The sequence below is a fragment of the Vombatus ursinus genome, unplaced genomic scaffold (genome assembly GCF_900497805.2).
Source record: "Vombatus ursinus unplaced genomic scaffold, bare-nosed wombat genome assembly UNPS02014812.1, whole genome shotgun sequence".
NCBI classification, from domain to species: Eukaryota; Metazoa; Chordata; class Mammalia; order Diprotodontia; family Vombatidae; genus Vombatus; species Vombatus ursinus.
Genome location: NW_020954590.1, coordinates 105,774,282 through 105,791,433, shown reverse-complemented (window position 1 = coordinate 105,791,433; position 17,152 = coordinate 105,774,282). Strand labels below are relative to the sequence as shown.

The window sequence follows — 17,152 nt, the reverse complement described above, 5'->3', positions numbered from 1 at the left end:
TTATTTAGGTATATATAGGTCCATTTACTGTGGCATTAAATGGCCCTGGTACTTCCCCCTGGCTTTCTCTGTTTTTGGCTATTGTATCTTGTAGCATATCAGCAAGTACAAGACAATGTGTAATATTCACACTATTGGTCCTTGAGGCTTGTGGAAAAGCAGCATTTATTTTTGGAAAGACTTATTTCTACATTAGTCTGGCTATGATTTTCATAACTGCTTCCTGTTTACAGATGATTCTTCTGTTTCAGCTGGTGTGAGGATTTTCTATTTGATCTTAGAGGTAACAGGGGGCCACTGGAGTTTATAATGGATAGTGAAGGTGGTAACATGGTAAGACTGTGCTTTAGGAACATCAATCTGACAGTTGAGTCAAGGATGGACTGGAGTAGGGAGATATTTGACGCAGGGTGACCCTTCAACAAGTTATTACAATAGTTCAGGTGTGAGGTGATGAGGTCTCACACTAGGATGATGGCAGTGTCAGAGTAGAGAAGGAGTCATATATGAGAGATGTGATGAAGGCAGAAATGACAGGACTTGGCAAACGAGTGGAAAGAGAGAGGGAGAGAGAGAGAGAGAAAGAGAGAGAGAGACAGAAAGAGAGAGACAGAGAGAGACAGAGACAGAGAGAGAGAGTGAGAGATAGCGAGAGAGAGAGAGAAAGAGAGGTGTCAGTCAATAAACATTCATTAAGTACTACTGTGCTAAGTGCTGGGGATACAAGTAGGAAATTGGATTTAAGAGAAGCAGAATTGAGCAAAGTCATCAGCCTCAAGCTCTCTCTTCCAGAGAATTCCAGAGGTAAGACAAAAGTTAGGACAACTGGTGAAAGGAAAAAGACAGAAAGACAGTCCCTGCCCTCAAAGAGCTTACAATCTAATGGGAGAAGACAGAACATAAAAGGGAATTGAACATTCTTTTTGAACCTCCCCTCCTTTTTTTTTTTACTACTGCTAAAATATTTTCTCTTCAGAAAGTCAATTCAGTTCAAGTAAATTCAACAAATATTTATTACAGTACAATACAGTAAGTAAATGTATCTATTTGATTGAAAGCTTACTAATAGGTTCTTTTTTACATGGAGTTGAAAATGTCTCATTTTATAACATGACTAAACCATTTGTTCCTGCTTCTCTTTTCACTCTATTTCACCTCATTAGCTCTCCAAGACAAATAACCATTGTGACCTATGACATAGCAACTGGATCAAAGTCATCACATTCTAGCCAGTCTCCTGGCACTATCTTTTCCTCTGACTTGGGAGAGTTCTGAGTTAGTACCCCACTGTACAGAAGGTAGAAGACAAGACTATCACCACTTAAGGAGAACTGAAGGAACTCTCCCAGTCACCACAACAAACATCTACATTCTGCCCACTTTTGGGATTGCTGTGTAACAGTGAAGGGAAATCAGAAATCCTGCAGCTCCTAGATTGTCATAAGGTAAGTGCTCCTATTTCTTTGTGTTAAAATAATTTCTAGCAAGATCAAGCCCAGGGAGTTTCATGAAACAGCTGAGAATATGGTGATGGGTAGTTAGACATTGAGGGCTTTACATCAAACAATCATTTTCCATTATTTTAGGATAAATGAGATACAGTGATTATGAAGATAATCCATAAACCTAATTTTAATAAATAGTTTTATTCTTCTTCTCCATTAAATCTTCAGAGATGCTAATGAGTATTCAAGTTTATTCAACCCTCTGCCTACCCTCTGGCAGAGGTGTTAATAAGAAATGAAATGGATTAAAGATAGACAACCTTGAGAAAAACAAAGAGAAGCCATAAGGTTTGACAAGCTGCCACCAGTCCTTGGAATAATCAAATGTAGATTGTCAAAGTTGAATCTTTCCCTTCTCCAACAATATGACTGTAGAGCAAACATTCTTCTAAATGTCATCAGTTGATGAATATTTCATAGATAATTTCCATTAGATAATTAGAATTTGCTAATTTCCTTCCAAATGAAAAACAAAGTATGCCATGTCAAAAATCAATCTGATAAACAGATCAAAAATGGTAATTATAATATTGCATTTAACTATCATAGCTGAAGAGTGCAATTCTCTTAAGTGAATTTTTTTTTATAAAAATGAAGATTGGCTCTTTACTATAAAAATGCTATTAGAACCATTTTGAATGGTTTTAAATATTGTCCTGCCCCAATTTAGAGTATGCTAATATAATCTTTTTTTTTTTTGGCAACTCAAGGCCATTAAGAACATCACATTATGTTAAACTGTAATAAAATGATACCCTATAGGAAGGAGGTACAATGACCACATGTCCTAGATTTCCTGGAAGAGTCCTGATTTGGGAAAGAAACTGCTTATAATGAAACTTTGGGTTTTTTTTTTTTAAGAATATTCTTTGTCAGATAATATTTCCTGACTTTTGGTTTGGAGAATGTTGTCACCATGTATCTACTAACCTCCTATCATGGAATTTTCCCACACTGCTGTATAGTTCTGACTTTTGATTCTTCCCCCCCCCCCCCCCGGGCCCCCCCCCCGGGGGCCCCCCCCCCCCCCCCGACTACCAATTGATGCTTTCAGAGGGTATTTTATTTAGGTATGTATAGGTCCATTTACTGTGGCATTAAATGGCCCTGGTACTTCCCCCTGGCTTTCTCTGTTTTTGGCTGTTGCATCTTGTAGCATATCAGCAAGTACAAGACAATGTGTAATATTCACAATATTAGTCCTTGAGACTTGTGAAAAAGCAGCATTTATTCTTGGAAAAACTTGTTTCTACATTAGTCTGGCTACAATTTTCATAACTGCTTCCTGTTTACAGATGATTCTTCTGTTTCAGCTGGTATAAGAAAAGTCAAATGTGTACACAGTGAAGTTTGCCCCATTTTCTCCTTGGTAACACTAATTCAGAGCAGAATCGTAATGAATCGGAAAGTGTCTTTTGATAATGATTATTTTATTGATATAACAGAGTTTAATATCTTTTTTTCCCTTTTAAAGAATCAACTTGTTCTCTAACAAAATGGTTGATCATCTCCTGGGAACATGGAAATCAACTTCTTGTGAAAATTTTAATGAATATATGAAACAACTGGGTGAGCCAAGTTTTATTGTTCTTATATCAAATTTATTGGAGGTGGGATCCACTGTAACATAGTGTGAAGCTTACTCAAAACTTGGATTCATCTTGAATTTGTAAATTCTCATTTCTCAGTAATAACAAAAGCAAATATTATTGAATATTTATTATGTATAAGATACTGTCCTAGTCCCTGTTGGGATTACCAACAAGAAGAAGGTCCTTGCTCTGAAACAATTTTGCTGGGGAGAAAAGAAAAGAGAAAATTGAATAACAACAAATGATTTAAAGAGCTGAGACAATAATAGAAGAGATTTCATGAGGCACTGAATGATTAATTTCCAAATTAACCATGCAGACAGTAATTACGCTGGAGTTCAGAGAAGGCAGAAATAATTTAGACCTTAAAATGGACCTTGTGATAATGTGGTTTCAAAATATGGACCATGTAATAGCAATTCCCCAGCTTATCTTTTCTCACAGACTTTGCCCAGGTTTTTAGTGGACATATATAATAGCACAAAGAGGCATTCTAATTCTTAAACAAATCTTAAAAGGGAAGAGCTTTTCATCTTTTCCTAATATACAAGTTTAAGTTTAATCAAGAACAGTATATATAATTTAGAACCATCATTATTTCTGGGATGTAAGTGACCTCATTTATTTATATTAACATGTAAAGAAATGAAATTTTTCTGAAGAAATTTTTTGTCTACTTAATCCTTTTTCATCCTGAAATATTTTGCAGTAAAAATCAAATTGGGCAGCTAGATAGTACAGTGGATAGAGCACCAGAAAAGACTCATCTTCCTGAATTCAAATCTGGCTTCAGATACTTACTGTTTGACTCTGGGCAAGTCGCTTAATGCTGTTTGCTTCAGTTTCCTCATCTGTAAAATGAGCTGAGAAGGAAATGGCAAACCACTTCTGCATCTTTGCCAAGAAAAGCCCAAATGGGGTCACAAAGAGTTGGACACAACTGAACGACAACAAAAATCAAATTAATATAGATAGGAATAGTGCCTTGAACAGAGCAAGCAGTTGTTTGCTAAATTTAAAAAATTCATTAGAGTTCTAAATTAAGCTTGAAAGGTATTTCACAATTATTGACTATTTTCAATGTTTCTTTTTATAAGTCTAAAACTTCAGGGAATAATCTATCCCATGTTCTAGATTTAGATAGAGGAAGTTCCATTTCAACTTGGGATATGATCTGAGTCAGAATATACTACAATGTAGTGCAAGGTCATAGAAAGAGTATGGAATGACATTAGGTTGTTAGATGATATCAGAAAAGAAATCCTAGGCAATTCCTGGAATGCTAAGCCCCTGGCTGTACTGGGGCAGGGTGTGTTTGTGCAAAGTAAAAGGATGTGTCAGTGTAATATGACTTTACTCCAGAAAGTTACTAGATGGTCATCTGAGATGTCTGGAGAGAAGCATTTTGTCTTCCCTAGAGAACAGGAGGAAGATATCTTATGTTCCAGGAGGTGGATAATCCAGCACAATTATCCCAAGGTTGAATAAATACTCTTTTACTTTCCTGGTTTCAAGAGCCATTCTGACTTCCCATCAGACTTTGTTTTTCAATTGTGAGTGTTTTTCAACACTTCTTTAGAATTTTCCTTGGGCATGTGAATACTTCGGTATGCAGACATCCATTCACATCTGGCTATGGCATTACTTTTTAACATAGGGTTGCCACCTGAATCTACAACAGTACTATCCAGTAAGTTATTTCTTCCTTTTCCTAAATAAACAGTCCATTGATTAGTACTCAAACAGATCTGTGATCTCCTTGTTTTGGGAGACCCTCCTACAATGCAGGCCACAACTCCCCCATGTCTTTTCGTCATATCAGACTGTTATCTATGTCTTCTCAGAAGGTCACCAAGCACAAGGGGTCTGTCCAATGTGCTGGAAGCCTGCCTCGCTCTCTCCCGTCATGATGAGGCTAACAGTGGAATGCTCTGGTTGTCCACCATGTCATCCTTTGCCCGCTCCACAGGGCTAGCTTTTGCTCCTGTTCTTCCGAGTGCTTCACTTATTAAATATTGCAGCCCGCTTATGCCCACAAAGAGCCTCCACTACATTGTTCTCATGCTATATTCATATTTAATTCTTCAGATACTGTTGTACTCTGTGTCTTACAGCCATTCAGTAACACCAGTAGAATGTTGACTTTAAAAAAATGGGCCTTTGTTTCCATGGTGAGCTTGGGGTCAATAAAGGAGCTTTGCAATTTGTGGAAGGTAGTATTGTCTGCTCTCCTTCCTCTGCTTAACTCATTGTCTATCTGTACTATTTATCCAGGATGATTATACTGATGGACATGCTAGGTTCTATTGTTGTTTATACAAATGCTTGTCAAAATCTGGGCAATGGATATTCTTCATTCACTTGGTGTTTACTGTGTGAATAGTCAGATCAGACTCTTTTGAGTGATTACTATTCTCTTTCAGGAGGCTCAGAAATGTTCCACAACTCTGTAGAATTCCAAAGTGATGCAACCAGCATGATGTCACTCACAAAGAACATCTATAAGACCTCAGTATCCATAGAGAATCCCCCCTTCACTTGGGGTCTATGCTGGATCTCTTTCATCACAGCTATGAACACCTCCTGGCAATCATACATCTTCTATTTTATTCTTTGCCTGATATTTATGATCAAGAGGGTTGTTTAAAAGGATTGTTTTTTATGTTTCTCAAAGACTCTTGAATTATTTCAATGTGTAGATAGGAAATATCTTGTTAAAAAAGTAATCATTTGTGGCATTTTGCTTTGTTGAATCAAATGCTTTTTTTTATAATCAGTAAACAATAAGTATGATGGGATCTTATAATCTCTAAATCTTTCAGTCAGCTGGGAAATGGTAAAGATATGATCCATTATTGGTTGAGTATTGTTTGTAAAAGCCTGCTTGTTCCCTACTTACAAACTCATTGAAGATGCCTTCAATTTGTGTGTAGATAATTCCCATGAAGATTTTCTATAGGTGAGAACTTATTTGGTATTACCAATAAGATCTGAAAATTTCCCCACGTCTTTGATATCATCCTCCCCTTGAGACACCTTGCATATTGATCCCTTCGCACTCTCATAATTGCATCACCTCAAGTGTATTTGTCCTCTAAGTATACTTGATCCCGTCTCACATATGCAACCATCTATTAGACATCTTGAACTGGGCACCCTCTAGACATCTTAAACTCAGCATGTCCAAAACTGAGCTCAGTATCTTTCCCTGCAAACTCTCCCTACTTTCAAACTTCTTAAAGATACATTTTTATTCCTGCAGGATTAAACTCAGTTTCACTGGCTCAGTTATCCTTGACTGCAAGCCCATATTCTTTACCTTTTGGAAGATGGTATTTCAAGCTTTCCATTGGCTGCTAAATTATGTTTGATCCTGATTGTGGTTTCTTGCTACTTGAATTTTGTCTTTCAGGTAGCTTGCAATATTTTATTTTAACCTTGAAGGTTTAGATTTTGAGCTATGATGTTCTTGGGAGTTTTCATTCTGGGGTTTCTTCTAGGAGGTGATTAGTGCATTTTTTTCTATTTTCACTTTGCTCTCTGGTTCTACAAGATCTGTGCAGTTTTGAGATTTCTTGAAATAGGATATCTAGGCTCTTATTTTTGGTCATGGCACTTAGGTAGTACAATGATTCTTAAGTTGTTTTCTCCTTGATCTGTTTTTCAGGTAAATTCTTTTTGCTATCAGATACCTTATATTTTTTTTTCTATTTTTCAGTCTTTTGACTTTATTTTAATATTTCTTGTTGTTTCATTGAATCATTGACTTGTTTGGTTCATTTTTATTTTCTGTGAATTTGTTGCTTGAACAGGGTTTTGTACCTTTTATGCTAATCTGCTAATTTCCTTTCTAATTCTTTCTTCTGCAGTTTTAATTTCTTTTCCATTTTTTTCTTCAACAGCTCCCATTTCATTTACAAAAACATTTTAAACTCTTAAACAATCTTCCTTCATCTCTCCAGGGAATTCCACTTGAGCTTATGCCCAAACTATGTTTTTCTCTAGGTAAGGTGTTGCTCATAGATATTTTGGAGTCATTCTCTCCTTTTCAATTTATGTCTTGAGCTTCCTTGCCACCAGGATAATTTTTTATGGTGTGTTTCTTTTTTTGTTTAATTATTCTTCCATTTTACTTCCTGACTTCAGACTTATGTGTTAGTGTTGGGCTCTGCCTCACTTCTGGAGGGAAGGTCTGGGCTAGTCCTATTGCTACTTTCTTGGGGTATTAAATGTTGTGTTACTCCATGATCCAGGGACAGGCTGAGGATCTATAAACTTTCAGTGCTTTCTTTTTTTAAAAAAAAATATTCAATTCAATTCAATTCAATTCAATTCAATACCACCGCTTGGTCTATTTCCGAAGATAATTAGGGGAAAAGCAAAAGAACTTACTGTTCTCAAATGTTTATGGCGATTCTCTTTGTGGTACAAAGAACTGGAAATTTCAGGGATGCCCATCAACTAGGGAATGGCTGAACAAGTTGTGGTATATGATTGTGATGGAATACTACTGTGCATTAAGAAATGATGAACTCGGGGCAGCTAGGTGGTATAGTAGATAAAGCACTGGCCCTGGAGTCAGGAAGACCTGAGTTCAAATCTGAACTCAGACACTTGACACTTAGTAGCTGTGTGACCCATGGCAAGTCACTTAACCCTGATTGCCTCACACACGCACAAAAAAGATGAACTCAATGATTTTAGAAAAACACAGAAAGAGCTGCATATAATAATGAAGAGCAAAATCAGCAGAACCAAGAGAACATTATATATAGTAACAGCAATATTGTTTTAAGAATGACTTTGAGTGACTAAGTCATTTTGACTATTATAAATACCCAAACTAACTAAAAAAGACATTTGAAGAAAGATGCTATCTGCACCTTATGGTAGCCATCTCTAGGGTGGGGGGGTGGAGGAGGATGGAAGAAAAAAAAGAAATTTACATAATAACTTTGTTGTATATTTAAAAAGAAATAGCAAGTTGTGTACAGTAGATTTGCAGTTTCATGTTCTATCATCTTTTTTGTTGTACTGTGTAATGGAAATGCTTGTAAATCATTCTATACATACTTCTATTTATCAGTTCTTTCTCTGGATGTAGATAGCATCTGCCTTCATATGTCTTTTGCAGTTAATTTGGATATTTATAGTAGTCAAAATGAATTAATTGTTCAAAGTTGTTCTTAAAACGATTGCTGTTACTGTATACAACATTCTCTTGGTTCTGCTTATTTCACTCTTCATTATGTTGTGCAAGTCTATCCATGTTTTTCTAAGATCATCAAGCTCATTATTTCTTATAGCACAGTAGTATTCCATCACAATCACATACCATAACTTGTTCAGCCAATATTATTCAATATTGTATTGGAAATACTAGCCATAGAAAAGAGAATAAAAAGAAATAGAAGGAATCAGAATAGGGAGGGAGGTAATAAAACAACCTCTTTTTGCAAACAATGTGATGATAAACTTGGAAGATCCCAAAGACTCAATTAAAAAGTTAGTTGAAACAAATAATAATTTTAGCAAAGTAGCAGGGTATAAAGTAAATTCACATAAATCATCAGCATTCTAATATATCAGAAACAAAACCATGCAAGAAGAGATAGTAACAGATATCCCATTTAAAATAACTCTAGACAGTATAAAATACCTGAGATTATACCTGTTAAAGCAACTCATGAACTATATAAACAAAATTATAAAAAAAAACTTTTTATACAAATAAAATCAGATTTAAATAATTGGAAAAATAATAATTGTTCATGGGTAGGCAGGGCCAATATAATGAAAATGACAATTTTACCTAAACTAATTTATATCCTCAATGCCATCCCAATTAAATAACCAAAAGATTATTTTATTGAATTAGAAAAAAATAATAACATTCATTTGGAAAAGCAAAAGGTCAAGAATATCAAAGGAACTAATGAAAAAAACGTAAAGGAAGGAGGTTTAGCAGTACCAGATCTTAAACTATATTATAAGGCAATAACTATCAAAACTCTCTGGTACTGGCTAAGAAACAGAAAGGTAGATCAATAGAACAGAGTAGACATACAATTTACCACATCAAATACATATAGTAACCTTGTATTTTACAAGAGTAAAAACTGAAGATTTTGGCATAAGAATTCATTATTTGGTAAAAATTGTTGGGAAAACTGGATATCAGTCTGGCAGAAATTGGGTGTAGGCCAATATCTTTCAGTTCTTTTAAAGTGGTGTGTTACAGGGCAAAGTTTGATTGTTGCCCTCCCTGGCCAGAACTCTGCAAGTTTCTGAACTGAGTTTGGATCTGAGCAATTGTTGACTGCTGCTGGATTCAGCTCCTATTAATTTGAAAGCTCTGCTAGATCAGAATGACAGAATTTTAGGCTGCTCCTTGGTCTGGGATTTGTGCCCTGATTATTCTTCTGAAGGCTGGGCCAGATGCTGGCACTAAGACTCCACTCTATTCCTAAGGTCCGTGCCACACTGCTACCACTTGCTTTGACCTCCTCCTTTTTAGGCCCACTGTCCAGGGCTGGGAACAGATGGGGTACAGGCACAGGTTCCCTTCTCAAGCTGTTCTGGATCTTTTATCCAAGTAGTAAAACAAAGCTGCCCCAGCATAGGTGTGGTAGCACCCCTGTATGGATCTGGAACTTCCTCTTGCCTTGGTTCATAGTTTCCCCCTGAGTGTTGAAGTGCTATCCACATTACAAACTCTGTACTAGCTCTTTTTCTAGTGTATGCAGACCTCTGTCTGTCTCTCTTTGCTAATGTAGGCTATAAAAATGACAAATTGTGACTTTTTCTGGATTTCTTCATCAAGATTATATCTGTTGCATGTTGCAAATCTGTTTGGAGGAGTATTTTGGGGGGAGTATTTTATATTGCTTCCTGCTACTCTGCCATTTTGACCCTGCCTTGCCCTTCTTCCTCTGTATTTTTTTTTAATCTAGGCAATGGGGTTAAGTGACTTGACCAGGGTCACACAGCTAGTAAGTGTTATGTGTCTGAGGCCGGATTTGAACTCAGGTCCTCCTGAATCCAGGGTAGGTGCTGTATCCACTGTGCCACCTAGCTGCCCCTTCCTCTGTATTTTTAAGGATGAAATTATCACTACAGAAAATCAATAAGTTATTAGCTGCTCTGCTTTTGACAGAGAGGTTCAGAAGATGCTCAGCTGTCTGAAATCTCTCTTCAATACTCTGTTATGTTGTGTGTGCCAGACTTGTGATATGTTTCCTGAATTCTCCATGCTATTTTCTTTTAAAGTTTTCTCCCCTTTAAGACCTTGAAAATTCACCCTTGAATGCTTTTAAGATGGTGGTATCTTCGGCATGAATTTCTCATGTGTTTGGTTAAGTTTGACACTTTCTAATTTCATTATCTTGAACTCCATTCCCACTTCCTCACAGAGGACATCAGGTATTGAGGTGTTATTGTCAAATGTATAAGTTTCACTGTCATTATTGATATGAATAGGTCACTATAGGAATGCTGGCAAATCTGTTCTGTTTCACATCTATTTGTTTTCTTCTTTCTAATTTTACCTTAGAATGCTTTGGCTTAATTGAATCTCATGCCAAGCATTCTAGATGCTCATTTTCCTTTTCGTTTCTTTTTACCACTCATAATCTTCTGTTGTATTCTTCAACAACATTTTTGCAAATGAACTTGAATTGTACACTAAGGTTTTCCTTAGCTTCTGTGTCTTTCTACTTGTCAAGGAGAACAATCTGCTAGCTTTGGGAAGTTTGGGGACACTGTTGGCTTCCTCACTATGGCAATTATTTATGCGGGTCAAACTTCCCTTTAAAATGTCAATAATTTAAGTCAATGTATTTTTATTCATCTTCCATTTTTCAGAGCTTATTAATATAGGTCAAGTTAGAGCTGTTGTAGTACAGTATTTTTCTCATATTTATCCTTCTACTTTGGTGTTAATATTAAAATTTTCCTTTAACCAGTAGATGATATGACCGACCAGAGACAACTAATTCTGAAACATTTACCACTTCAGTAACTAGTTGGTCCCTGTCTGTTAAAATAATCAATTTCATTTTGGGAGGGAGGGGCAATTTTTTTTTCTATTCAAAATTTCTAATACTTTCTGACTTTTTTCTTGAAGAAAGTAGTCATGAAATACAGATATGAGGCTCTTAAGTAATCTACAAGCCTTTGGCCTCTTCCATTACTTTATTCTCAACATATATTTTTGGCCATTCTCCCCTGCACCCATTTTCACAATGAAGTCACTGATTATCACAGTATATTTTGATTTGGTTTCAAGGGTCTTCTTTTTTTTGACACTTTTATTAATTTATTTTGATTTATCAACAATTACTTCCATAAGCTTTTGAGTTTTAAATTTTTCTCCCCCTCTCTCCTTTCTCCCTCCCCAAGATGGCACACAATCTGATATAGGCTCTACATATACATTCCTATTAAACATATTTCCACATTGGTGATGTTGTAAGGAAGAATTAGAACCAATGGGAGGAACTAAAAGAAAGAGAAAACAAAACAAAACAGAAGAAAAAAATAGCAAATAGTATGCTTAGATCTGCATTCAAACTCCATAGTTTTTTCTTTAGATGTGGATAGCATTTTCCATCATGAGACCTTTGGAGATGTCTTAGATCCTTGCATTGCTGAGAAGGGCTAAGTCTATCAACATTAGTCATCGCAAAACGTGGCTGTTACTGTGTACAACATTCTCCTGATTCTGCTCACTTCACTCAGCATCAATCCATGCAAGTCTTGTTAGGTTTTTCTGAAGTCTGCTCGCTCATCATTCCTTATAGCACAATAGTATTACATTACATTCATATACTACAACTTATTTAGCCATTCCCCAATTGATGGGCATCCTCTCAATTTCCAATTCTTTGTCACTACAAAAAGAGCTGCTATAAATATTTTTGTACATATGGATCCCTTTCCCATTTGTATGATCTCTTTGGCATACAGCCCTAGAAGTACTATTGCTAGGTCAAAGGGTATGCACATTTTTATAGTCCTTTGGGCATAGTTCCAAATTGCTCTCCAAAATGGTTGGATCATTTTACAACTCCACCAACAATGTATTAGTGTTCCAATTTTCCCATATCTTCTCCAACATTTATCGTTTTCCTGTTTTGTCATGTTGGCCAGTCTGATAGGTGTGATGTGGTACCTCAGAGTTGTTTTGATTTGCATTTCTCTATAATCAATAGTGATCTAGAGCATTTTCTCATGACTATAGATGGCTTTAATTTCTTGATCTGAAAACTGCCTACTCATATTTTGACCATTTATCAATTGGGGAATGACTTGTGTTCTTATAAATTTGAGTTAATTCTCTATGTATTTTAGAAATGAGGCCAAGGGTCTTCTTAAGTTCTTTGTAGAGTTCCTCTATTTCTTTATCTTCATCACATGATTATTCTACCTGCTCCTTTGTTTGTTTCTTTGAGGAGAACCTAAAAGCCATTTCTCCATTTATCTTCAATTTCTTTACATCTTCTGATTTTATTTATAGTGAGTGTCATTTTGAAGATGGTTCATCTCCTCCAGTAATGTTTCAAATTATTTATAATTGAATAAAAACTCACATTTTAAAGTCTTAATAGTTAGATTAGTATTTGTAGAGAGTCTGAAAATTATAGGATTTTGGTAGTCTCTGATCAGCTTTCAACATTTCTGTACTCCACCATGATTACTGCAGAAATGGAAAGGTATTATGCAAAATAGAGGGCCCTTTGGACTTTTATTTATTTAATGATAAAAGAACTATGATCCAAGAACTAGTGGCCAAGCTTATGGCAGAGAGTCTCTCCAAACACAGCTGGACGAGTTCTTGATCAGAATATATATCCCACTACCAAGATGATATTCTAAGCCTTTCCTGCTTGGGAATGATCTGCCTGAGCTTATGCTTTATTGGCATATATCCTCTGAAACCAAAAGATCACTTCCAGTTCACAATGAAGTATTAGCAGAGTCTTTATGAAGGATTCTACATTTACTTTCAAAAAGTCAACCATTTAAGTTCAGAATGCCAGTGATGTGTGTGACATACACAATCTTGGCATCTTAAGGACATTCATGAATGTTTTAGAGGTTTGGGAACCAATTGACAACATTTTCTCAGGTCAATCAGAGACATTATTTCCTCTTCTGGAGTAGTGGAACTACTATATTTTGATATTTGGCAGCATGAAAGATGAAATCTCTTTAGGCATAACCAGTGAGATCCAGCCATTTAAAGAATAACACTCTCTGATAGTAAGATGTTGGGCAGCTCAAGGGAATCCTTACTAGTCAACAGCAATACTGGGCATGGCTTCTTTTGTTTGGTTTCTAGGAGTAGGATTAGCTAGCAGGAAGCTGAGCAGTCTGGCCAAACCTATTATGACCATCAGTGCAAAAGGGGATTTGATTACCATCAAGACCAAAAGCATCTTTAAAAATGATGAAATCTCCTTTAAGCTGGGAGAGGCATTTGAAGAAACCACACCAGATGACCGAAAAACCAAGGTGAGGTTGAAAACTTTCTTCTTGAAGACTCTTGGACAAATATAACAAAAATATACAGTAGTCCATTAAGTGGACAATTAAGTAGTCAATTAAGAAGACAAACTATTCATACTAACTACTGTTCTAAAAATGGTCCAGATTTTAATTCTAAGATAATTGTATTCATATTCTTTTATCTGCTATTTTGCAGCAGCTGTCTATTCCCAGAGTTGTACAGAATAGAATGAGTTGATAAATAACCTTGGTTGAAGGCACAAGACTGTGGAACAGTATGCTCTGAGATATATGTACATCATATAATATGCTATAATATTATTTAATATGTAATTAATATGAAATTATAACATCTCAATAAGAATAGAATTTAAATGTGGGAGTGCTCAAGCCTGATGTAATTGCATAATTTGGAGAGCAAAAGAGGCTAAAGACTTTAACTTTAATGATTTTGTGATGGGGAAAAGTGGGACATGTGACTATGAGAGGCAGAATGGTGCAATGGAAATTATACTGGCATTGGAGTTAAAGGAACTAGATGCAAATCTAGCCTCTGCCACTTACTGTCTGTATAATGCTATGTAATTCACTGAATGTCTGGACCTCAGTCTCTTCATCTGTAAAATGATGAAGTTGAACTAGGTTGTCTCCAATATCCCTTTTGGATCTAAGATCTTATTTTCTACCCATTATGTTAGCTCTGGGGATGGGAGTTATAAATTTAAAGCTACTTATGCCTTAAAATATTGAACTATACTTTACCTTAGTTATCAAGGATTTACTCTGCCCTAATTCACCTCCCCCAAATGTCCTCAAAGGAATAGAAGAATTTTGAGAATTCCCTTTATTTATTCAAAATAATTACCTAATAAGTTTATCACGTCTTGATTGTAACCTATGTAAAATGTTAGAGGATTTATAGCAGGTGACTAGGATTTGAGGTCTGTGGGACACTCTGGACTGGGTGACTGGTATCTTTGTATTGTCTTCTTCAGAGCATTGTAATCTTGGACAGCGGCTCTTTGACTCATGTGCAGAATTGGGATGGCAAAGAGACTACCATAAAGAGAAAGCTGGTGGATGGGAAAATGGTGGTGGTAAGTTCTTTTCTGTGCCAAGTATGGTGAAAATATGAATTAAGTCTCTATGGAACAAATCTTTCTAAAATAACAAAGAAAAATGTTGTTTTCCTTTGTGTGATGAACTGCAAAAACATTATAACTTGATTCTCAGTTATGAATCTAAGGAGGAAAGCCCTATATAAATTTCCTGTGACAATCTTTTGCACTTCCCCCTAGAAAATGTAGTAGGAAGATAGTTTTTCCTTGTGTGTTTCTTTGGGGGATGTTTTTATTTCTTATGGATCCAAATTGGGAGAATCATCTGGCCTGAATTTATTTTTTTTCATATAACATTAGTTAATAAACAAAATAGCTTCATCATTTATTGATAAATGATATGTATGTGTGTGAGTATATATGGATGAAATAGTAAAAAGTACTATGTGCTTCACTGTAATGGATTTTGAAAAATGATAATATGCATTTTGATTATCTAGATAAATGTATACTTTCAAAATAATGTAATTACAAGGAAGAACCACAAGGCACAATCAGTTAACAAATAGATACTATAGTTCTCTCTCTCTTTCTCTCTCCCTCTCTCTCTCTCTCTCTCTCTCTCTCTCTCTCTCTCTCTATATATATATACACACACACACACACACATATATATATACATACACACATATATATGCAAACATATAATAATAAAAGCTAGTGTTTGTGCAGGGCTTTAAGGTTTGTAAAATGCTTTATAAATATTATCTCATTTTATCATCACGACGAACCCATGAAGCAGGTACTATTATTATTTCCATTTTATAGATGAAAGAACTGAGGCAGACAGAAGTTAAGTAATTTGTCCAGGGTCACACAGCTAGTGTCTGAGACCCAATTCAGACTCACATTTTCCTGACTCCAGGTCCAACATTATGTTCACTGTGCCACCAACCCGCCTATATGTGTACATATATGCCAATGTGGTATATATATATATCTATATGAAATATATACACATACATGATGTATATGTACACATATATGTATGCATATGTGTGTCTGGTATACATGGTAATGTGTTGTATATTATGCATAAATATAAAATACATACACATACACACATATATGTATGTATATATGTCTGTTCTACATAACAACGTAGCGTATATGTGTGCGTGTATGTCTATGATCCCACTTAATGGGTTCAAGTCCTGTCTCTGCCACACTGGCTCAGTGACCCCAGGCAAAGACTATAAATTACAGAGAAGGAGTTGCCTTTCCTGAATTATGGTCTAGTTTTTTTTTCAAGTATGAATATTTATTTATATATACATGTATGTATTTTTAAAATATCTTTTTTTTTTTAGGAAAGTGCCATGAATGACATTACCTGTACTCGAATATATGAGAAAGTGTGAAGAAACTCAGTCTCAAGCCAAGCACAAACATGAAACAATGACACCCACGCTTCTGGGGGCATTTCAATAAAACTCCAAAGCAAAATGTCATGACAATTAATGTCACTTCAACGCTGAACAAAACTTAACAACTTTGGTTACCATGTCAGATTTCCCTGTAGTCAAGGAAGTATTTTGAATAGTTATAAATAAAGCAGAAGCCAGGCTGCTATAACCTCCTTCAACTCAGGACAAATGAAAAAAACACTATCCTAGAGTAATTTCAACTTTGATTAATCTGACCCTTGGGGAAAGCATCAGAATGTTTTCTAAAGGGGTCCTTTGTCAGCCAGGAAAATTCAATATAAACTATAGCAAAATAGAAAAGTAAAGCTGATTTCTTTTTAAACAGAAGTGGAGACACAGTCTTGTAAGAGAACATGCTAGAGGTATATAAGGGGAAGTAAGGAAGATTTTCAAAATTATGTCCATGAACTGATAGTTGTACAAGATCCAAGAATGTTTTGAGGGGGAAAAAATCATAACCACTAGTAATAAAAGGTAACAAAGGAGGAGAGAAGTTTGGTTCTTCTATTCTTTTTGAAAAATAGAATTTTATATGCAGAAACAGCTTTCAAGATCAACTAGGTCAAACCATTTTACAAGTGAGTAGTGATCCTCTCTAACTCTTTTTTTTGGTCATAAACTCTTCCCTTATCCACAGGTGACAGGTAAATTTTTCCATGCTCCTCTAATTTACTCATGATATCATTTATCCATTTTGACCTTATTTTAGTATACAGTGTGAGATGTTGGTTTACACAATTGTTTATGCCAAACTGCTTTCCAGCAACTTTTGTCAAATGGTGAATTCCTGACCCAGAAGACAGAATCTTTGGGTTTATCAAACACCATGTTACTATGGTCATTTACTACTGTATATTGTGCACCTGATCTATTTCACTGATCCACCATTTTATTTCTTAGCCAGTATCAGATTGTTTTCATGATTACTGTATAGCTCTTTAATCGTTGTTCTGCATCTATATCTATATCTATATCTATATCTATATCTATATCTATATCTA

At 35.6% G+C, this 17,152-nt stretch overlaps 1 protein-coding gene across 1 annotated transcript; it reads left to right on the top strand.

The window, feature by feature from the left end:
* Positions 1-1,406: 1,406 nt before the first annotated feature.
* On the top strand, positions 1,407-16,285 carry LOC114054232 (fatty acid-binding protein 12-like). The gene is made up of 5 exons (XM_027877413.1): positions 1,407-1,445; positions 2,980-3,074; positions 13,440-13,612; positions 14,602-14,703; positions 16,035-16,285. The coding sequence occupies exons 2-5, from the start codon at positions 3,002-3,004 to the stop codon at positions 16,083-16,085; spliced, it is 399 nt and encodes a 132-aa protein (XP_027733214.1). The 5' UTR covers positions 1,407-1,445; positions 2,980-3,001; the 3' UTR covers positions 16,086-16,285.
* The last annotated feature ends 867 nt before the right edge of the window (positions 16,286-17,152 follow it).

Excerpts from the sequence above, each read along its gene's own strand:
- LOC114054232 (XM_027877413.1), top strand. The coding sequence starts at position 3,002 with ATGGTTGATCATCTCCTGGGAACATGGAAATCAACTTCTTGTGAAAAT. Across the intron at positions 3,075-13,439 it reads TGAATATATGAAACAACTGG|GAGTAGGATTAGCTAGCAGG; the intron begins GTGAGCCAAGTT and ends TTTGGTTTCTAG. Across the intron at positions 13,613-14,601 it reads CAGATGACCGAAAAACCAAG|AGCATTGTAATCTTGGACAG; the intron begins GTGAGGTTGAAA and ends TGTCTTCTTCAG.